This window comes from Acanthaster planci, linkage group LG07 (genome assembly GCF_054643075.1).
Source record: "Acanthaster planci isolate LZ-2023a linkage group LG07, COTS_SCS, whole genome shotgun sequence".
Classification (NCBI taxonomy): Eukaryota; Metazoa; Echinodermata; class Asteroidea; order Valvatida; family Acanthasteridae; genus Acanthaster; species Acanthaster planci.
The window spans coordinates 5,918,189-5,942,593 of record NC_141783.1 but is presented as its reverse complement, the minus strand read 5'-3'; the positions used below and the strand labels follow the sequence as shown (position 1 = coordinate 5,942,593).

General features: G+C 40.2%; 1 protein-coding gene across 2 annotated transcripts; it reads left to right on the top strand.

The window, feature by feature from the left end:
• The first annotated feature begins 1,429 nt into the window (after nt 1-1,429).
• trmt1 (tRNA methyltransferase 1) lies at nt 1,430-24,260 on the top strand. 2 transcript variants are annotated; one of them, XM_022233748.2, is made up of 14 exons: nt 1,430-1,533; nt 4,078-4,364; nt 5,097-5,152; nt 6,139-6,260; nt 6,745-6,932; nt 8,298-8,523; nt 10,442-10,590; nt 10,850-10,939; nt 12,834-12,906; nt 14,017-14,151; nt 15,600-15,794; nt 16,260-16,339; nt 21,000-21,119; nt 22,548-24,260. In XM_022233748.2, the coding sequence occupies exons 2-14, from the start codon at nt 4,093-4,095 to the stop codon at nt 22,636-22,638; spliced, it is 1,797 nt and encodes a 598-aa protein (XP_022089440.2). In that variant the 5' UTR covers nt 1,430-1,533; nt 4,078-4,092; the 3' UTR covers nt 22,639-24,260. The 2 variants fall into 2 exon arrangements, with proteins under 2 accessions (XP_022089440.2, XP_022089439.2); XM_022233747.2 differs by lacking the exon at nt 1,430-1,533 and adding an exon at nt 1,695-1,998.
• Nucleotides 24,261-24,405: the final 145 nt, after the last annotated feature.

The window sequence follows — 24,405 nt, the reverse complement described above, 5'->3', positions numbered from 1 at the left end:
TAAGTAAAAACTAGTTGTGCGAGGGCGCTTTTCAACAGTAATAAAACAACTATCGATCACTGACGTCTTGGGACAAGCACGCAGCCCATGGAGTCGAGGATGGCCCAGACTTTAGTGAAGGAAATACGGCACACGGGGGTCACAGCTAACAACGCTAACGACTAATTTGTCGTTTATTTTCCCCAGATTTCACCGGAAAAATCTCCAAGACAGTCATGATTTGTGTTTGTCGGATCTAAAGACGCACTGAACCCAAATCGTTTGACAGACGATGTGATATCAGTGACAGAATTATTCTTCGGGGCAGAGATGAAACCAAAGTGAGAAGTAGAGTGCTGACGTTTCTGTTGAATAGAGTTACAAACAAGGGAATTCAAAGTCAACGCAATGAAAGAAACTTTGTCTACATGACAAAATTATTCGTTCTCAGTTAAAACTCCCTTTTTTATGCCGGAAAGTAATTGTTAAATGTAAATCTTTAAGTCAGGTTGTGAACTCAACTTTTTAAGCTGATTAACAAGTGTCTGTTTTAAAAATGGCAGGAAGTTAGTTTGGTCACTCATTTAAAGCTGCGCTCACTTTGTGTTCACAGAAAAGTTTCTTACACATCCGTATTCTGCATGTCGGTTTTAAATGAATTTTACTCAAGATATGAATGAATTTTATTTAGTACAATTTCTCCTAAGGGTATAAAATTATAATCATTTTATTGATGATTTTTTCAGTATTGGCTCATCGAAACCAGACATGGACAGTTTGGACATCATATTTACTGACAAAACCTATTGCTTGTTCTGGTGGAATTCTTAAAGTTTTACACACTGAACAAATCACGATTGAACCGACCCAAAGTGAAAATATTGCCAAAGCGAAACCGTAGACAATAGGTGTAAAAAAATGAATTAAAAACAAACATACAAATCCCAGAAATGATATTCTTGCATTTTCTGTTTATTTTTGGCTTGTTTTCGGGAGGGAGGCCGCGGGCTTAGTCATCATCCCATGAGAAAAACGTAATGTTGACCAGAAATGCACAGCATACAGCATGACATTACCCTCCTGAAGCGCCGCGCATTTTGCAAACAATGCACGATGTCTTATCCAGTCTATATAATCAATGGTTCAAGCATAGGCCTGGAGGAGAAACTCCTCCTCCAGGTCTATGGTTCAAGAGAGAGCTTTGCAAAAGAAATATACTGGACAGAAACTGTAATGTGCTGAGATGAGGGGCGCAGCTAGCAATGGCACATCTAGAACGAAGTGCAAAGGGGAACATACCCAACCATTTGTACAGGAATCGCCCAGAGAATCACGGTTTTGCATAATCATGCAACGTTTTAAATTAAACAAACTGCTAACTGGAAAAAAATCCCCCAATTTCCCGTTTGAACGCTTCGCCCCGCCCATTAATGTTTTAAGCATAGATTAGCGCCATCTCGAGTTCATCATTGTCCAGTTGTAACAACAAACTTCACGTGCGGTGGTGTTGGCCGTGGTGATGTCGTCTTTGCTTGTCTCGATATTCAAAAATTTGTAAGTAAAAAAGATTTAACATCAGAATGAACCCCTGTATATTTATTCTTAAGTAATTGCAGAGTACCCCGCTGCGCGTAAATATCCCCTAAAAATTAAATCCATGGCTTACGTAGGCGAGTGGAGTTTGTCATGTTTGTGTCCTTCCTCCATGGGCCAAGGTACGTGTTGTGCACATGCACGTGAAGTCATTTTGGAGAACGAAGCACTCATTTGAATTAGGCCTAGGCTACATTCAACTCAATCGGGGAAATTTTTCTAAGTCCAACGTGGGTCCCGGGGAGTGGCTGCACGGCTGTGAAGTGGGCCTTGTGCGTCCTACAATGCAAAGTGAATGGGAAAGGCGGAAGAATAAGTCCAATGTGGGTCGCAAGGAGCGGCTACGCGGATACGAGATATGAAGTAGGCCTTGTGGATGGAAGTGTGACTCTGTATCCGTGTATCTGCAACTACGAGGTGGGCAAGGTGAGTGACGGGGTATTCTGCAATGGTGCGTTATTCTTTATTCATAGGTAAAGCCTTATCAGTTATAAACTGTTCTTGGGAGGGACACTTACAATGTAGTCCAGCATGTCCTGTCAATATGACTTCAGCACAATCTTGACTCTTGCGCAAATTTATTGTACTCTAGGGGTTACTCCCAGGATTGGAGGCATGTGGATTAGGAATTTCGGGATGCCTTTCCCATATAGAAGAAAGAATTAGATTTAAACTTTCTGACATTTATCTCAAAAGAGGCAGAATTGTAAGGCATTCTCTGTGTGCCTCACAGTTGCAACTTTTCATTGCTTTTGAATGCTATGGGATTCTGAATTTGCTCATTTAATCTGTCTAAAAAGCACATTTTCATTCAAATCTTCCCCCACAAAGTGGTCCACACTAAAAGGTATCCCATTAACATGTACCGGTAGCCGTAATGGTATTTTTGGCAAAATTCGGACCTTTTACCTATCTTACCTCTCTTCAGCAAACGATCTACACTTTTGGCTGCACACTGCGGCGCATGTTCGCATTGAACGGTGGAAAGTGCCTCAGTCCTGGGATTAAGGCCTAACTGTACTCTACCCTGCGGCTAAGATGATTTGTCATAGGACAATCAACCCTGGAGGGAGTATAATAAATCTCTGCAAGAGTTAAGACCACCTCCAGAACAGTAATGGTTATGCAAACCTTTCAGATAGCAATGTACAAACTCCCATAAACACGTTTTGGCTGCTTTGATTGTGCCAACTTACTCTGCCATTACAGCTATTTGTGCAACCAAATTTCATACTGGTACATCAGCACTGTGGTTTGTTGACGAGATTGAAGAGGAGATGAAAAGAGACAACCGCATGAGCATTTTATATAAACAGCAATGGCGATTGCAGCAGACACTGATCAGATCATACTCGTCTTCCACAAGCACAGCTACATGTAGGTGCACCAACAGAAGGTTAATAACCTGCAGGTCTCTGCCTTGGTCAGAGTGCAGGGAATAGTACTTGTGAACGGACACAGTGCTTCAGTGTCCCCCACACAGTGCACATCTCCTACAATAATTACTGCATAGTACCACCACGGCTATCCACCCTCGCACCCAAGATTAAACAATTACAACGCAGTAAACACGACTTATGGGAAAGATCACTGTTATAGATTTTGCCCGGCAACATCGCCAGTGCGCTTGACGTGTGAATGATACATGTACGCTTGCATCCTCTTTCCTTTTCCTATTAAATTATTTTAAGTGCTATGATATAGTGTAGTATGAATAGCATACAAGAATAAGAATAATAATAAAAGCATATCAACTGATCAACTTGTGACCAATAAGAATTAACTATCTATGTATAACAATGATGTATGTAATCAATCGGAAATGTTATCAAACAGATTCGTCAAACGTCTGTTCTGGCCAAAACAAAAATAAATACTTGGTCTCTGGTCAGACCAAAGTTCTAAAATTGATGCAGCCATGCGTTTTTTTTGGGGGGGGGGATGGGTTGGCTTTTAAGACTGGCACTGAACACAGAAATGAGTGGCATAATCAAAGAGTAAAAGCTAGTAGTAGCACATCACACGTCATGCTGCCAGGGGCGCCATAGTTGTTGATCAGCTGGCTGCAACTTTGTAACCTACCCATGGTCTACGATTTGTGTTTGACGTCAACATTACGGAGTCATAACGGATCTGTCACCGGGTACGAGCTACCCATGAATTAGTCTGGTTCCTTGAACAAATTGACCTTCTGACTTGTGGATTTGTGGCCTTTAATCAGTCTACTTGTGAACATTCAGGCAGTATGGAAGGAGAGGGCGCTGTTTTGAAAATTTTGAGAAAAAAAGGAAAAAAAAATTGACACGCACGTTCAAAATTGATGCGTGTGCTGACCAGAGACCGGTTATTTTTTTTGGCCTTACAGTTGGAAAGAGGTTCCCTTGTGGGCTTGTGTAATGTTATTTTGTCAATTTTGTTGATTGCTGACTTTCGTATGTCTAGATACTGGTACTAAATTAGTATCACCGTTGCACATCAGTCATACATGTATGTTTCCATCTGCAGATTAGCAAATACAACATGGAGAGAGATGATGTGGTTAACATACAGTCTGTACATGGATGTACTTCACAAACCACACCATCAGAGTCTAGTAATGCTGGAGGTGTAAACACAAGTTCTGTGGAGGTTATGGATCTTACCTTTGAGGAGTCCAAACCTGCAACAAAGAGTGCTACGGAATCAAAGGGTACCAACTCTGGAATGATACGAGAAGGCCAGGCACTGATCACCTTTCCAACAACTCATGAGGTGTTCTATAATCCTGTCCAGCAATTCAACCGTGACTTGACGTAAGTTTAGTAACAAGCATCCATTGGAGTCTATGACTAACAACTTTCTGCATGTACATGTATTCTGTTCACAACATTTTGCTGTAGGATCAATGTAAATGGGTTCTGTGTACATGTAGTGGCCTGCAGTGGGGAGGGAAGTTATAAGGGCATATCACTGGCAGTGGAAAGATTTTCAAAGTAACGGGGCCAGTTGTGACACCACCACACATCAGCTGAATAGGCGGATTTATTAAGCACCACCCTATTACAGGACTTACAAAAAGTGAAGGGGGCTACTGCCCCCCTTTGTCCACCAGTGGAACATATTGTGTTCATTGGTTACCATGTAACAAACCCAAACCCTGCATGCTTGGCAGTATTTAATTTCAACTTGTAGTTGTGTGTATACAAACCAATTGTAATTGGAGAAGCATACTAAATAGCAACATCATACAGCTTTTCAGCAAGCACAGAAATTCAGTGAGTACATGTACATACAGAATATATTTGATAAGCAACAACAGCTTACCAGCTAAATATGATTGTAACGTGTAGAACTTCTGATTGCCTCCCAACTTAGTTTTTACCAAACACCTGAATTTGCTGAGCAGTCATTCTTAATAAAGCTGGTCTGTGGTACTGTACTTTAAACATTAATTCCTTAATACACAAGAAAAAAGGAAATTCCCCACAAGGATACAAATGTACATGTGTTAGTGTTGGTATGTGTTTGTCTTTTCATTTTCACAGGATAGCTGTTATTAGTGTGCATTCTGAGTTGCAGCTTGCTTCCAAGGGAATAAAAGGTACATGTACAAACCAGAAGTGCTCACTTTTAATGACCTGATTTCATGGAACTTAATGATGGTCTAATTCCACGGAGCTGCTAAGCAAAAAAGCATTTCTCAGTAGGTTTCTGTTAAGCACGGTTTTCTGTGATTCCCAAGTTTTTGAGCAGAAACCTTTCTCCCTAATGCATTTACATTGTATCAAAATAGACTCCGAGGGATGGCAGTTGGAACTGTACATGTAGGAGCCATAGGCTTTTTTGGATCTCTTGCTTGATGACATTATTTTGTCCCAGTGAAAACAATAGTCCATTTGGTTTGTTCATTATTGCTGGCAAATTTGGGGAGATCTGAGGTGAGTGGAAAATTCTGTCAGAAGCAAAATAAATTGCAGTACTTCTTGTTTAGAAGTAAACAGTCTAAGAAATGCTGTCTGTGTGCTGTTTGGCAGACCTGTTACAAGTTAGCTTAGTAAAGGGGAATTTACCTGGACATGAACTCACAGCAAGGGCATAGAACCTGGGAAGACAGGTGGGACATTTATTCTCAGTGGGCTTTTGGACCATTTGGGTGGGTCCGAACACAGGATCAAATCTCCCTCACTATGTCTTTACACTAGACAATCATCCTTCCATCATCAACTTTGCTGACTTCATCATTATATTCTCATCCTTGTAGCTTTAAAATGAACTCTCAAGTCTTCCTTTGTAACAGGGCAGAATCACAAACCAAGCAAAGCTTAGATCATCCTTTGTATGACAGCTTGACTGCTGAGTAGATACATGTATTGTTCCACTCAGCAAGCATCTGTGCTTAACACTTCCAAGAAACTTGTCCTAGATATTATGAATTCCATGTTAACTGCAGTGTAACCTTGTCTTCAGTCAAAAAGACACAAATTGCCTCAGAGAAATATTTACTCCTGTGGTTTCCTTTGTTTTGTCCTGAACAGAATAAAAATTGAAAAAAAAATCAGAACAGGAAAGAATGCTTTTCTCTTGCAGTTTCATACAAACCCAGAAATGAAGACATTGCCACTGCAGGCAAAGACATATCATCAACAGAAGGAAACAGCATTCCTACCGCAACAGGAGACAAAACCTACCACCCGGGGGAGTACTGCCAAGTAAATGATAATAATGATTGCTTGTACTGACTCTAGCCCATAAGTGAATGTGAAATGTCTTTGGCTGGTGCTCCCTGTGCTCCCATCTGGCAGTTCTACTTGGGACAAATGGAAATTTGTAGAGCTGCCAGATGCTTTAAAGTGAGTTTTAAGGCCTTTTTTTTTTTTAAGAATTACATTTTCAGTTGACATTGTATCACATGATATGATTTCAGAACATAGGGAGCCCCTTTGATTTTGAGTTGTCAGCTGAGCATGCTGATGAAATGGACATACATGTAGCGTGTACAATTGTACATGTATGTAGGCAAAAGTCTTGAGGAGGGTCCTGTTGATTTATTTTGTATGAGAATGTGTGTGGAATTCTAGATTTATTTCCATTTTGCTTTGCTTTTGTGTCCGATAAGATAGTCATTCCTGATGCTTTTGAGACATTAGATAATTTTTTTTTTCAATTTTTCAACTCTATGATTGTGACAATCAGGAAGGTCTGTGTATTGTTGAGGGTCTGTCTGCTACTGGACTGAGAGGGGTGCGATATGCTAAGGAGATTCCAGGACTCAAGAACATTGTGGCTAATGACTGGAATCATGAAGCCTTTAAGGCCATTGAACACAACATCAAGCAAAATGAAGTAGAGCATCTGGTTACTGCAAGCCATTGTGATGCATCGTAAGTCCTCACTCTAAGCCATTGTGATGCATCGTAAGTCCTCACTCTAAGCCATTGTGATGCATCGTAAGTCCTCACTCTAAGCTTGCTCTTGTGTGGAATTTAAGCTCCCATATACACAGACATGCAGTAATGGCTTTCTGCACGGTAACAAAGATCAAACACAGTGGTTGCCTTTTGGACTAGTTTTACTGAGATTGAGCAAACCAAATGTTAGTGCAAAACGTCTTCAAAGATACCAAATTGCAAGATGGCATATTCTGGTGGGTCACTGATCTTGTTCTGATTTCATAGACTGACTTGCATGGTTTAAAATGTCCTTGTACCTTCTGGTGGGGCAGTGTTGTTGGTGTAGAAAGTCAATCATTTGCACACTGAGCTAATTTCCACCTTGTCTACAATGTAGCATATTGTGCCTGTTATTGCTTTTCATTGGTGCCCTCCTTTGTCTCTCATCTGTGTAAATAACCCTCAAGCAATGTCTTCTTATTAACTGTCTTTTGCATATAACAGCACAAGAACACGTATGCACACACACCAAAATTGGATGCAGGTGGAGACATTGTTTTGTTTTCTGATCTAAATTTGGGTGTGAAGTACTGCTTTCAAAATGCTCCCATTTGAACCAGCATTACTTTACCAGGTTGAAAATCCAACTGAATGTCCCTTAAAAATGCTTAAATTAACTACCAATAATATACATGTACATTAAAATTCCTCTTTGTCCAAAAAGCTGTTTCAGGAAATCCTTGTGGAGACCTATTCATCTTCAGAATGGCTTGTTTTATGGAGACCTTTTTTACCTATTCTCCGTGGTGTCCACAAAACACTAGATTTTGAATCACAGGGTGTCCTAGAAAAAAGATACCCCCCAAAAAAGGATATACAATATGCATGTACAACCAGGTTATCAAACTGACAAGCTTTCAAGCTAATCCAGGATGTTGTCTTTTCTAGACGGTTCCTTTGGCCAAGAAAACAATGTTGGCAATGTGGACAAGAATCAGGGCCATAAGACAAACCTAAAAAGGAACAAGGGGAACTGCAGAAGCTACTGCAGACTTCTTATCTTTTGATCATTAGAAAATTAAATAAATTTACTGATTTCCTATTATTGAAGGCATGGAAAGTCAAGTTATTTAAATGTTAAACATTGTTTTTCAGCCATAAACTCTGTCATTTTTCATTTGCAATTGGCTTTGCTGGATCTTTCTGATCTGTCTCTTAATGAGAATGAGGACTTTATTGCATTTTACTTGTAAACTACACCTCTCTATTGTTTTCCTTTAATACAATCACAGATCTTGTATGAACTTGTTTTTGGAAAAAACAACCAAATTCATGTTTAAATTATTTCCCTGCTAGGCTGCTCATGAACCAGTATCGACTGAGTGACCGCGTGGATGTGGTTGATCTGGACCCATATGGCAGCCCTGCCAAGTTCTTGTATAACTCCATGCAGGCAGTTAAAGATGGTGGGATTCTGTGTGTAACCTGCACTGACATGGCCGTGCTATGTGGCAATCGCAGTGAGGCATGCTTTGCAAAGTACGGGGCCATGTCCCTCAGAGCAAAGTATTGCCAGGAAATGGTGAGAAATCTGCAGAATAGAAAGAAATTTGTACAAGTTGAATGTGGGGGAATTGGAAAATGAAGGAATATTAAAAACAATCTCAATTTCAGTAGTTCTCTATTGCATTTCTATCTTTATATCTTGCTGCATATGGACTACCTGTTCATGGAATGTCACCTTTAGCCTGTGTAATTTACTAGGCACACTGTACTCACTGCTGTCTGAGAGCTTATGGAGGAAAAAAAACCTGCTCTGTCAATCCACAAATTGCTGCTTACTCACTCGTACATCTCAAGCATCCCCCAAAACACTCAGCAAAGACAGATTACAGGGGTTAAAATTAACGGTGGTCCGCTGGCCCAGGCCCACCAAAAATTCATCGGGTCACTGTATTCTCCCATAACGATAACCTGGCAGGACAGTGGTCATTTGAGGAACATTGCCACATTTTCAAAACTTTCATTACATTTTTCAACTCGTGTTTCAAATCACCGCCGCAGCGCTTTCGCGTTCACGGTATGATTCCTCAGTCCTCGCGGCCGGGCTCATGTGCCACATGCACATGTAGTGACACGACATTCTGTTAACTGTGCGATCGTGCATACAGCTCATACATGTGTGGCAGGCGCTTGCCCTGGTATGTTGGCTGGTATCATTTTCCATCAATGCCAGTTTACAGATTGTGTCGCATTGAGTGTAATCATTAAGTACAAGCAATATAACCTGGAATTAGATTTGTGTACACAAACAAGACGTATATAGACGACAAATCAAGTTTTGGAAATCAACTTGTAGAAATCTTCCTGTGACATCATTTTTTTCGATGTGCAGTTGTGGGGGTGTATGGTGAGTTGTACAATGCTATTTTGACTGGGATGCATGGACTGGTTGCCATGTTACCATCATGCCTTCTTTGGCAGTGGCATGGCGTGGAGCAATGTTACATGCATGGTTTCACCACCGTGATAGCGAAATGCAAAGGGAACTTGTAAAAATAACAGAGCTTTCTTTCCAACTGTGGCAAATGTAAGCAGGCAAACAAAAAATACAAGCTTTTAGATGTGAAAAATTGTTGAGAGGTTTTGTGAAGACAGGATTTTTTTTTTTTGAATTTTTGAATTTGGTTTTCTTACTTACCAATATAAATTTTTTGGTCGTACAAAAATGTAGGATCAGTCGCGTAACCAGAAAAAGTTTTTTTTCTAGTTTTTGGCCTTAAAAAGTGTGTTTAAGTCCAGCCAGGCTGGCCAATCAGCTGTTTTGGTAGAGAAGTTCCACTGATGCAAATGGGCATGTGTGGTTAGCCTGATCAATATCATTACATGTACTCAACCTGGGCCACCAAATGTTCATGAGGGCCAGTGTGGTGCACTTCCCACTGGCTCTGTGGGCCACCAAGAGATTGAAGTTCATTTCGACCCCTGAGATTACCAGTCAAAAAGTCATGTTACACTTATTGGTTATGACAGGTATTGTGTTAATATATGCTCAGTGAATAGATTTACTTGGCAAATCTTTGCTCGCTCAGCAGTCCTGTGAAAGTTGGCCTGGGATTTATTATTATCAGCGGGCTTGTTTGAGTGCAAAAGAGCAAGGACACACTGTAGTCTCTAACTCGTGCATCAGTTAGAAGTAGACTTGAATTTGTGTTTTAACAGTTAACATTATCTGTTCACTCTGTTGATGGTACCCCTTTACCAGCAATAAAGAGAGAGGCTAATATAGGGAGTACTTCAACTGCTGGGCACCTAGCATGCATATGAAAACTCTACTTTTCAACAGAAATTGGTCATGTACATGCATCACTTAAACATAATGTATTGCCAAAGGAATGCTTTATCTATGTACAAACACACTACTGCTTATTCACGCACAGATTAAGCCACTGTGTGCTCAATGCTTCTAAACTCACAATACCATTTTTTCTTCTTGGCAGGCATTACGCATTGTATTGCATTCCATTGAAACCCATGCTAACCTGCATCATCGTTACATTGAGCCTCTGCTGTCAGTCAGTGTGGACTTCTACATTCGACTCTTTGTGCGGGTACACACCAGCCAGTCTAAGGTCAAGCAGTCAGCTGCGTGAGTCGCACTCTGTGTCAGTTTTCTAGATTTGTAGATACTGGGCTTTCAAATACAATTGCACATGCACTTGCATTATTTTGTTATGTTGCATTTGGAAAATGAAGAAAAGAGTGACCGTTAGAAGATATTTGGAAGATGTTGTCCCTGATTTGAAAAAAGCAATGTCATGAGGTCCTGCTGTGATTTTATTTTTGAATGCCTATTACTCTGAAGTAGTTAGAGATATCTGTGGCAACTGTTCCTATTTTGTCCACAGCAAAAAGGCCCTGGTGTATCACTGTGGGGGATGCGACAATTTCTACCTGCAGAGAATGGGCCGACTGGTTCCTATCGGGACTGACAAAAAGTGAGTGGTCCTATTGGCTCAGTGCTTACTGTAGAGGATGCTTGGAAGCCTTGTGAGGTTACAACACTTGTCTAAAAGCTGTGGCGGTTGAAGTGACATGCACCTGCTGATGAAGTTAGTGGCTAGTGATTGGTATGGCTACATGCTATCAGCTTGGTTTCCCTGATGACTTGACCATCCAACTGATCTCTGTATACTAACTATGCACCCGACACGTATCCACAGTTCAACTAAAATGATGTCGCGTGTGGCATGTGTTGCTTGTTGTGAGATCATTATGGTCAAGGGAGGGTGTGTTGAACCTTACCGGACACAGACATTTATTGTTGGTCTCTATTCACTTTTAATAGGGTATGAAATCTCTGCTTTTTATTGGATTTCTGCTTTTTTGTTGAGTATGCGAAATTCCACTTTCCTCTTCTTTGCCGCCAATGGGTCACATTTTCCTTGTTTTCTTCCTTGCACAAGTGCTGATTTTCCTTCTTTTCTACCGACGCAACAGCCAGGCCAAATTTTGCACATTCTCTTTCTGACATCGAACGCGTGTGAAAACAGTACTGTGTGTCCTGGAGTTCCGTAATGCGTGCGATTGAATCTTTGTGGGTATTTTTCAGACTGGTTTGAAGCTCAAGCCTTATGTGTAAATAGCATCCTGGGAACCGCCCGATCATTGTGTTGTGATTGGCTGCCAATGAAATACCAATATTCATATATGTGTTAGTGTTACAGTCGTTCCTGCGTCAGCGGAAGTAATGACTAACAATCTCTACTTTAACTCGTGGCAGCACACATTTCACCATAAGTGCGCGGCTTGAAATAAGGTTAGCAAATTTTTGCTTCCACCAACAGAGGGCTTCGTGACAACTGGTGTGGGGCAAAGTTCTTGTGTCATGCATTATCACGGATGTTTTATATGCTCTGTTTGCATCATTTACAGTTCAAGATTTCAAACAATTTTGAAAATAAACTCATCAAAATGTCAGTGCAACACAAGCATATAAGTTGTCCAAAGAGGCACTGACTTGGATGTATCTTTGACGAGACCAATCCTCAAGTTACAAATATGCGGAAATGGAAGTGGATAGAATACACTGTAGACGGGCAGGCGACACAATTTTTGCCAGGAAAATCCAAAATGCCTGGACATGCATTGTGCATTCTTGGTATCAAAGAATTGGAGTTTTGATGATGATGTGGGAAGGGGGACAACTCACTCTACAAACCTCAATGTTTACAATTCTGGTGTAGTGTTATTAGTTCATTTTAACCTTCACAAAGTTTCAGGCAAATTTGAGAAAAAGTTGCATACATTGCAAGAACAAAAATGACCAATGGTTGCACCAGTAGGCTGTAAAATGCACCACAGAGTATGTGCAGTTCAAATTTTGGAAGGGCCTTTAAGTGGGCCCCAGACTCCACGCCATGTGCTTCTCACTTTGCACTTGGAATTTCAGCTATTTTTGGCTGGTATTTTTGTGCTCCACTCACAATCCTGTTTTAAGAGATGAGTTCAGTCAATAGACTTTTCTCTAACTGCCTACAAGGTCTAATGCATATCTAAGTTTAGCACAGAGTTCACCCATGGACTCATTTTGCTTGAACATACACAGTTACTTAAACTGTTCAAGAAGGAAACATTTCCATTAAATATTTAGTAGTTCTTGTGAACAATATTTTGATTGCCATATAATATTTTTTAAAACAAATTGTGAAGTTTTGTTTTGGTTTTGTATTGCTGGCCTAGCATAGTTTGCCAACCACTAGTAGGTAAACATTTACTGTTGTATTAAATGTGGGGGGCTTTTTAAGTTAGCTTACTTCACTACCAATGTTGTGTAAGTAAATGGCTTGTCTAATAGCAGATGTTAATTAACCAGAAAAATTTTTCTGCCAGGAACTTCAAGTACAAGAATGCGTTAGGACCCCCGGTTGGTACAAACTGTGAAAACTGTGGCTCTAGATTCCTTGTAAGTATGTAATCTGTGAAGAAGTCCCAGACACAATAAACACAGGAAATGTTTTCTGTTACAAGGCTTTGAAGTTTCAGGGAGGGATTTTTGTAAAGTGCAGTGATACATTGGCATGAATATGGCATGAATGGCATGTCTACATTGACTGACCAGTGCAGCTGCATGAGCCTATTGATCATTCAACAAAACCCACTACACTGGACTGAGGAGAGACATCAAAATGAAAACATGAAAACCAAAAATACACACAAAAAAGAATCTAGTTCTGACAACTAACTCATTGAAATATTTCTGAAATTGTTGATAATCTCAGGTTTTTCAGGTTGTAAAATTCCTGATCACTTCACATCATTGTGGGGGAGGGGTCATTGCTCATGGTACTCCCATGTCTTTTGCACTTTTTGTAGCATTAGGAACCAGTGTTATCATGATCTGATGACAGGTGGAATGGTTCCTCTTTTTGCTTGTGCACATATAGATGATTTCATACCAAAGCAAACATGCACCATACTAAGGTTTGACTACAATCAGTGAGCATGCATGAACAGGTGTGAAATAAAATTGTCTGTGCTGTGTCTTTACTGTTTTAAATGGTCCACAAGTAAAATAAAACAAAGTTTGATCAATTTTTCCTTTTCAGAGAGTAAAATATCAAATTATGCACATGAAGTTCTGCACTAATAATTTTCTAATATTTTTAGCACGGCTTCGATTTAAAATACAAGCGGTGTATGCAATAGCCTCGGTTCTTTCAGCTGATCATTCTCACTCAAGCTGCACAGCTCAGTGGCTAAACAACTGCTTGAGATTTTAAGTATGTTCTGTGAAGAGTGTTGAATAATTAAAATCCAGTTGACTTCAGAATGTAACCCACAATTCAAGTAGTTATTCTGTTGCAGACTGAGATTGTGATGAGGACCTGGGTAATTGATAACCATCTGAAAATGGCAGTTTGCCCAGTTCCTGAAGGATTGGCAGTTTGCCCAGTTCCTGAGGGATTTGCAGTTTGCCCAGTTCCTGAAGGATTGGCAGTTTGCCCAGTTCCTGAAGGATTGGCTTTGTAACTTTTAAGCTGCTTTTGTTTTCTGTTTTGGTTACTTTCTTTAGCTTGGAGGGCCTATGTGGGCAGAACCAATCCATGACCCAGACTTTGTCAAGAAGCTGTTATCTCACATCACTGCCCACTCGGACCGTTTCCACACCAGCCCCAGGATGAAGGGCATCCTCACACTGATCAGTGAGGTACACAACTTAAAACAATATCATCTCATAGCATGACCATGTCTGATTTAATTGAATCAGTTATTGCTCTGTGTACATGTATATTCACTCAATAGAAATCATCTTGCTCCTCCTGCTTAAAATATTAAAACACTTATAATACTATTAATTAAAAGAAATTTCAGACTTCCTATAGATGTCATTAAAGAATATTACTCAAAAATGGGTAAAATAAATCACATCATGAAATTAAAAGAAATGACAACAAAATAAGTATAATTAACTCTAACCTGTAGGGACCATTGAAATCATGCGTATGCTTGTTGGATTCAGAATGGTTAGGGCGAAAAAAGAATTGATTAGCCCTAACTACCACAAACCTGCCATACTCTAACAGCAGGTTTTGTGAGGTTTGGTACCGTACCTGATGAACTTGTTGAATTTTGTGAGACTTGGGATGAAAGGCCCAGGGAGATGGTGTTGGATTCTGTGTGAGTTGGGACACACACGGGTCACTGTGTGCAGTGTCTGGCTTGCTGTACCAATTGTTGGACTATGCTTGATTTTGTCAAGTTTGGTACTGTTCAGTGCAAGTCATCCTATACTGCATAGACCCATCCATACCATATCACTCAAACTCCAACGGGCTCATTCTATTGGAGTTTATCAGCTTTGGTACAGTAAACTGCATGTACAAGAACATAGACAAGTACATGCACCTGTTGGATTTTGTGAGGTTCAGTGTGCTTTCTGGTGCAGGAGCCTAGGGGGTTAGGATTAGTAATAATAGTTATTAAAATACATTTAGCAATTACAGTATTGACAGGTGCCATCAAGCAAACTCTAACTATCCCATATGTACATCGTGCAACAGCAGTGGTTGGTAGTGATAAACAACTGTAAAATTCATTGGCGTACAATATTATGTGATTAGAAAATTCACCCCAACTCCACTGAATGTAATTAACTCCACCCAACCCAACTCTGGAATCCCTACCAGACCAAACCTAACCAAGCTCAGCCTAACCTGAGCCAACCCCGAAACTCAACCCATCTACTTCAACCCAAAACTACCAACCCAATTCCACCCCAACCGACCCAAGCTTCATTAACTCAACCTAAAATTCAGCTCATCCACAAAGTGTGCGTAACAGCCAACTGTTGCACTCTACATTAATGAACATATGCACCAAAAACATCCCACTGCAGTGAAAATAAAAATTGTCATTTTCTGCACTCATCATCGAGTACTGCCTAAGATGGCATCACTGTTTCGTTCATGAATTTGGGAAGTTGCACCAACATACAAAACATGAAACAGTTTTAGAAATGGCAATGTGTTACAGAAAATAATGCTGATAGGGCAAAAAAATGCTTTTAAAGATGCCTTTAAAGGTTGCACAAGCTCTTTGATATTTGACAGTCACAACATTTTGAAGTTGCGTCTTTCTCTCTGGTTTCATTTCAAGGAGCTTTTGGACTGTCCCTTGTATCACAAGTTCAGCCAGCTGTTCAGCCACATCCGCAGCCCATGTCCACCAATCAAGAAGTTCCGTTCAGCATTGTTGAATGCCGGTTACCAAGTGTCACTCTCACACATCACAGCTGAAGCTATCAAGACGAATGCCCCCCACACAGTCATCTGGGATATTGTCAAGGAATGGGTGAGCTCTAGCTCTTTGTTTTTGATCATTTCATCTTTGGGCTACCAGTATCTTATGCTGTGTACTCTCTAGAGAGTAGAGATGGTTTTACTGACCTTATGACCAACACTGGCAGATACATTTGCCATTTATATACATGGTATATCAACCTCATTAAATGCTTGCTCGCCGGCATCCTTCAAAATCTGTGAAGCCATTCATGAGGATTATGGAGGATAGAGGAAGTTGAAGCCCAGCTACTATTACTAGACGTGGCATTTATACTCTTTGAAAGTTATAAGTCAAAGAGTATGCATCATATGATGGTTATTGGAAAGGGTTAATAAAGGTTCTTAGTGAGGACACCTTGACTGCGCGGGTAAATTCTCTGATTTAAAACTTTGGTGAAAACCTATAGCACATTTGGTGTGTTTACTTAATGGGATAGCTTTATATTTCAAATTGAGTTTTTCTCATTTTTTGCAGGTTAAACAGAATCCTGTCTCACGTAAACGGAAACTTGAAGATGACAGCATCAGCAGTGTCATACTCAGCAAAGAAGCCAGGTTATAATCAGTGAAACAAAGTCCAAAATATATGTCTCAAGGATGAGATCTCTTTCAGTCACAAATTAGGGGCAAGACTTCCCAGCAAACTATCACATATGACTTGGTTGGCATCACATAAGACTAGCTTGGCATCACATGAGACTAGCTTGGTATCACATAAGACTAGCTTGGCATCACATAAGACTAGCTTGGCATCGCATAAGACTAGCTTTGCATCGCATAAGACTAGCTTGGTATCAAATAAGACTAGCTTGGCATCGCATGAGACTAGCTTGGCATCTCATAAGACTAGCTTGGCATCACGTGAGACTAGCTTGGTATCACATAAGACTAACTTGGCATCACATGAGACTAGCTTGGTATCACATAAGACTAACTTGGCATCACATGAGACTAGCTTGGCATCACATGAGACTAGCTTGGCATCACATTAGACTAGCTTGGCATCGCATAAGACTAGCTTGGTATCAAATAAGACTAACTTGGCATCACATGAGACTAGCTTGGCATCTCATAAGACTAGCTTTGCATCGCATAAGACTAGCTTGGCATCAAATAAGACTAGCTTGGTATCACATAAGACTAGCTTTGCATCGCATAAGACTAGCTTGGTATCAAATAAGACTAACTTGGCATCACATAAGACTAGCTTGGTATCGCATAAGACTAGCTTTGCATCGCATGAGACTAGCTTGGTATCAAATAAGACTAGCTTGGTATCGCATAAGACTAGCTTTGCATCGCATGAGACTAGCTTGGTATCACATAAGACTAGCTTGGTATCGCATAAGACTAGCTTTGCATCGCATGAGACTAACTTGGCATCACATAAGACTAGCTTGGTATCGCATAAGACTAGCTTTGCATCGCATGAGACTAGCTTGGTATCAAATAAGACTAACTTGGCATCACATAAGACTAGCTTGGTATCGCATAAGACTAGCTTTGCATCGCATGAGACTAGCTTGGTATCAAATAAGACTAGCTTGGTATCAAATAAGACTAGCTTGGCATCACATGAGACTAGCTTGGTATCACATAAGACTAGCTTTGCATCACATAAGACTAGCTTGGTATCAAATAAGACTAACTTGGCATCACATGAGACTAGCTTGGTATCGCATAAGACTAGCTTTGCATCGCATGAGACTAGCTTGGTATCAAATAAGACTAACTTGGCATCACATAAGACTAGCTTGGTATCGCATAAGACTAGCTTTGCATCGCATAAGACTAGCTTGGTATCAAATAAGACTAACTTGGCATCACATGAGACTAGCTTGGTATCACATATGACTTGGTTGGCATCACATATGACTAGCTTGGCATCACATAAGACTAGCTTGGCATCACATGAGACTAGCTTGGCATCAAATAAGACTAACTTGGCAACACATGAGACTAGCTTGGTATCACATAAGACTAGCTTGGTATCACATAAGACTAGCTTGGCATCACATAAGACTAGCTTGGTATCACATAAGACTAGCTTGGCATCACATAAGACTAGCTTGGCATCAAATAAGACTAGCTTGGCATCGCATGAGACTAGCTTGGTATCAAATAAGACTAACTTGGCATCACATGAGACTAGCTTGGTATCAAATAAGACTAGCTTGGCATCGCATAAGACTAGCTTGGTATCAAATAAGACTAGCTTAGTATCAAATAAGACTAACTTGGCATCACATGAGACTAGCTTGGTATCACATTAGACTAGCTTGGTATCACATAAGACTAGCTTGGCATCACATGAGACTAGCTTGGCATCACATTAGACTAGCTTGGCATCACATGAGACTAGCTTGGTATCACATTAGACTAGCTTGGTATCACATTAGACTAGCTTGGTATCACATAAGACTAGCTTGGCATCACATGAGACTAGCTTGGCATCACATTAGACTAGCTTGGCATCACATAAGACTAGCTTGGTATCGCATAAGACTAGCTTTGCATCGCATGAGACTAGCTTGGTATCAAATAAGACTAGCTTGGTATCAAATAAGACTAGCTTGGCATCACATGAGACTAGCTTGGTATCACATAAGACTAGCTTTGCATCACATAAGACTAGCTTGGTATCAAATAAGACTAACTTGGCATCACATGAGACTAGCTTGGTATCGCATAAGACTAGCTTTGCATCGCATGAGACTAGCTTGGTATCAAATAAGACTAACTTGGCATCACATAAGACTAGCTTGGTATCGCATAAGACTAGCTTTGCATCGCATAAGACTAGCTTGGTATCAAATAAGACTAACTTGGCATCACATGAGACTAGCTTGGTATCACATATGACTTGGTTGGCATCACATATGACTAGCTTGGCATCACATGAGACTAGCTTGGCATCAAATAAGACTAACTTGGCAACACATGAGACTAGCTTAGTATCACATAAGACTAGCTTGGTATCACATAAGACTAGCTTGGCATCACATAAGACTAGCTTGGTATCACATAAGACTAGCTTGGCATCACATAAGACTAGCTTGGCATCAAATAAGACTAGCTTGGCATCGCATGAGACTAGCTTGGTATCAAATAAGACTAACTTGGCATCACATGAGACTAGCTTGGTATCAAATAAGACTAGCTTGGCATCGCATAAGACTAGCTTAGTATCAAATAAGACTAACTTGGCATCACATGAGACTAGCTTGGTATCACATTAGACTAGCTTGGTATCACATAAGACTAGCTTGGCATCACATGAGACTAGCTTGGCATCACATTAGACTAGCTTGGCATCACATGAGACTAGCTTGGTATCACATAAGACTAGCTTGGCATCACATTAGACTAGCTTGGCATCACATAAGACTAGCTTGGCATCAAATAAGACTAGCTTGGCATCACATGAGACTAGCTTGGTATCAAATAAGACTAACTTGGCATCACATAAGACTAGCTTGGTATCACATACATGTAAGACTAGCTTGGCATCACATTAGACTAGCTTGGCATCACATAAGACAAGCTTGGTATCACATAAGACTAGCTTGGCATCACATAAGACTAGCTTGGTATCACATAAGACTAGCTTGGCATCACATAAGACTAGCTTGGCATCAAATAAGACTAGTTTGGCATCGCATGAGACTAGCTTGGTATCAAATAAGACTAACTTGGCATCGCATAAGACTAGCTTCGTATCGCATAAGACTAGCTTGGTATCAAATAAGACTAACTTGGCATCACATGAGACTAGCTTGACATCACATGAGACTAGCTTGGCATCACATTAGACTAGCTTGGCATCACATTAGACTAGCTTGGTATCAAATAAGACTAACTTGGCATCACATTAGACTAGCTTGGCATCACATAAGACTAGCTTGGCATCAAATAAGACTAGCTTGGCATCGCATGAGACTAGCTTGGTATCAAATAAGACTAACTTGGCATCACATAAGACTAGCTTGGTATCACATAAGACTAGCTTGGCATCACATTAGACTAGCTTGGCATCACATGAGACTAGCTTGGCATCTCATAAGACTAGCTTGGCATCACATGAGACTAGCTTGGCATCACGCAAGACTAGCTCATTGTATTATGCACTAGAATGTGGGGTTTGCTGGCATGTACATCCAACATATGAAAATCATTTTTACAATGTTGGGTTTAATAGTTGGAGATGAGACTTCAAAAGAATCCTTCAAGTGGATGCTCTGAAACACTTCACACCTGAGGACATGTAAAAATGATCTTGCTGTCTCTTACTGGCACGCTGACAGGTTAAAGCATTAAGCGTGTCTTGACTAGCCTCTGGATGACATCCAAACACACTAAAGCTACACATGCACACACACTGTCCAAGAAGTCCTGAACTTGGACCTTGTGTACAGCCAGTTGTGGTAGCAATGTGTCCTTTTCAGAATCCAATGAATGTAGTACAGTACCACTATAACAAACAGGACAAAGTCTGCATATGATGCATTTGCTCTAGCGGTCATGTAGTATTAGTTTAGCGATTTTTCAGCTTCTGATGCACCTGTTCTAGCCATGGCCTGTATAAACTAACGGCAGCCTGCTTCACAAATTCTTGCAAATTGCTTTGTGTATGTTCTTCCATATTTCATATTTTGGGAATCCTCAATGAAAGTCCAATTGTAACTAAAAATCAAGTTTTCTTTGCGTTATTGCTTAATGCAACATGCAGTAGGGTTTCTCTGGTTCTTGCTACCGTGTTAATAGATATAATAGAATATATAATAGATATAACTATAATAGATTGGCTTGGAACCATTCTAAAGCACTGAAGCCATAATGGTATGCCAGATTGCTCTGTACAGTGATGTTTGGTTTGTTGTAGCAGTGTTGTATATCAAAATATGAAGTGTGTGGGACAATAGGAGCCTAGCTTGGAAAACTAAGCAGTGTGTTTTGAGTACAAGTGCTTTTGAATCTGGATGTTTTTACACAATTTTTGCCACAAAATTGATATACTGGTATTGAGAATGTTTGTATACTTTTTGCATACCAATGTCACCTACATGCATGCACCCAAACACTTTTCTTCTTTAAACAACTCAATCTACACTAACTTGGTGCTTTGGTACGGTTTACTTGAGGGCTTGACTACAAAACTTCCATTGATGCTGAAATGCACAACATGAAGTTAACTTTTTTCTTTCAATATGGCCAGGACCGAGGTCTCATTTGATGTCAGGAATGATGCGATACCAGGGTCACAGAAACAGGGGATAACAAGGTTTCCTGCCAATCCGGCTCCAAACTGGGGGCCCAAAGCAAGGGCCAAGCCATCGTAAGTCTTGTTGATAATGGATTCTGTGCATAGATGAAAGAGGGCACTATATGAGGCCTATACTTGCAGAACAAAGCAGGGATGTGCATGCAAATAAAATGCATAACACCGAATGAGCATGTGCTTAGTTCCAACATTTTGTGTAAATAAAATCAACAGTGGGGCAGAAATTATAGGTTGTTGTCAAAACAAGTGCCAGGATGATAGGTTATTATAATGTGCCCCCCCAGAATACTTGTTAGCTCACATGCTCGCTCAAATGGAGCTGCTTCCATTTAATGATATACACAAGTTGTCAATTCCCAACATAACAGGATTGCATTCTAAGATATACAGTACACTGAGAAGACAAAATGCTCTGAGTGTGAGGGTTTATGGCATTGATGGTAGTTATTGTTTTCCCCTCCACTTTTTATATAGGCCAGGACAACAATGAGTTGAGGTTTTCTGTCCACATTTTCAGCAAATGGCTAGCATACAGGGTTGAGTTCGGGCGGCCTGTTCTTGACACAGGTTTCTTGTTCTTGTGCTCAAACGGTGAGAACAGGACTCATGAATACTGTTCTCGGAAAAGGATCACACGCCACCTCGTCAGGATTTTACATGAACACACGGAAAAACTTGTGAGCCTTGATTTTTGAACAGCTGCAAAAAGTATCGATATGGCTTATGGCCGGAGACAATGGAAAGTTTGGAAAATTAACAATTTTCCATGACAGAAATGATTTTTTTTTTAATGGAAAAGAAGTTAACCCAGTTATCTGACATTAACTCTCCAAGAATGCTCAAGGAATCTGCCATGTTGCATGTTGCTTGCCACAAATAACTACCAGCGATAATAACCGGTTGTATGTTCCCAGGGTTCGAGCGGCCGACCCACAAACAACAAATTGAGCTGTTCATGAACAAACGAGAACAAGCCGTCCGAACTCAGTCCAGGAGTTTGAAATTTTGATATGAGGTATTGCTGCAATTCTGTTCATGTTCAGCCAAACAAGTTCTAACTCTTACTTATCCCACATTGTTTAACAATCATTTGTGCCACCTGCCCTCAGTTTTATTTTTATATGAAAATAACCTATTGACATTTCAGACAGTGTAATCTATCAATTTTTTTGCCGACATCTCTTATTGTCACATTTTACTTTGCACATTTTGTTGTCTTTCATTTTCAGTACACCGCATTGTATAAAAGTTTGCTCCTGGCATTTCCCATGTGTGACCAAAGTCTGGAATTAACACTGAATCTTGTCTGTGAAAGTTTTGTAAAACATTTACCAAAGTACACAGAAATCCCATTTTTTGGTGACTCTACAAGAAGCCAGTTTAGGCAATTTTACCGTTCTTTCAGGAGAAGTCTTTTGCTTTCCTGAACAATCTATTTACTTCCAAAGATTGTTTCATTTATTTTTGGTTTGATATTTGAAGGTCCTCATCTGAAACCCTTGAAGAGAAGCGAGCCAGGTTGCAGGACAAACGAGTCAAGCCCAAGGAACTGAGAACAGATACTGAGAAATAACCATTGAGAACTTGTTCTCTGCAAGTTTTCTTTGTGGCATTTTGAGCTGCAATTATGGGCATGATCTCATTGCAGACCAGAAGACTCTATCTTGATGGAATATTGTATGTTGTGGAGGAGTAAATATTGAACTGTGGATAACCATGTAAACTGGTGAAACCACTGCTATACTGATCACATTGGCCCAAAATCATACTCATAGAGTAATAAGATATTCAGATAGGAGTGGACTGTTTCAAGATTTTTTTTGAATTATTGACTCCTTATTGGGTATTCACAGAACAACAAATGCTTTAACCAGGCATCAAGTATTTTATTACCATGTGATTTCCCTGTCAATTACCTTTTGCTGTGAGGCATAATGCTTTGCTTTTCATTTTAATCAGCAATGAAGTAATATAACATTTATTTTCAAAAGGGTTAGGGTGATGACTGATGAAGTCAGAGAATCGTTCATCTGAGCTGTGAGTACAGCTGGCCTAATTTTGTTTTCTACACAGGAGTTCTGTTATTTGGGTTTGTCCTTCACAGGTGTTATTTCCTGAGCTTTATATGTACATTTAATGCAGGCCAAGAAGCTTTGAGAGAAATAATAACAAGCCCACTTGAAACCGTAATCTTCTGCAGCCATCATCATGGTCATGAGTTGCGGAATACCTAATTTTAGACTAAGAACGGTGGGTTCTCGGTTTCTTCGTATTTTTTTCTGAATTCCTCAAAGCAGAGATATTCATTTGATAGAACTAGGTATCCGAGTACCTGACTATTGAGGGGATCCAAATTATGAGCCCTGGGTAACCATAATCAACTAACTTTCCAGAAAGAGAAAAAGAAAGATTTTTAACCACTTCCTGCCGGGGACTCCGGAATCGGAGACGTATGGTTAATATGCGTGGCCGGGGTCTCCGAACTTGGACAAAGGAAACAGGGCCCTGTAACAAAAGATCGTACTCCAAACAAAAGACCAGGCTGCTGGGCATTACCAACATTTTTCACTCTCAAAAGTGGTGATTATCCAGCCTTGTTTTGAAACCGTATACCAGGGTTTGGGGCATTGAGAGCCAGCGGATTACCACCGGGGACAAAAGCGCTCCACATCCGCAGCAATGAGCCACACAGCACGGCAGCACGCTAATCTGGCCCCTATTGAAAAGAGGTCAGCAGTGCACTGAGCCAGGTTAGTGATCAAAAGACAGTTATACAACACCGCACAATCTGAGCTCTGTTTACAAGGCTGCTGGCCTGGCTGAAATACTCAGGCGTCAATGAAGGTCACCTGTCAACTTAGAGTAGTGCCTAAAGATTACTTTGTGCGGCTATAAACGACCGTTAAATGAAATGATGAATTTTTGAAAGATTTTGAAAACTTAAAAAGTGATAGTCATGCCGGCCCAGCATCATCAACATTGAAAAATGCCCCGGCATGAAATGGTTAAAGGTTTTATGTGGTGAAGTTTTCTAGTGACTACTTTGCTTCATTACATACTATTTTTGAATTGTTTGCAATTCACACTTTATTAAAATGAAGATTGAAATAAAATCCAAGCCCAGGATACTATTTGTGTAAGTAGAAAATTGCAAGGCCAACAATACAGAAACGTCTTTGTTCTTTTATGAGAGTATGCTTGTGGGTTTTTTTTGGTGGTGTTCCTGTTATCACTTGAGGCATCCATGAAGTATTTTCCCAATCGCTAGCAGTGTAGATTGACATCATTCTGGTACATTTAGAATCATGTGACACCTTTGCATCCAAAACAGTTTAGAATT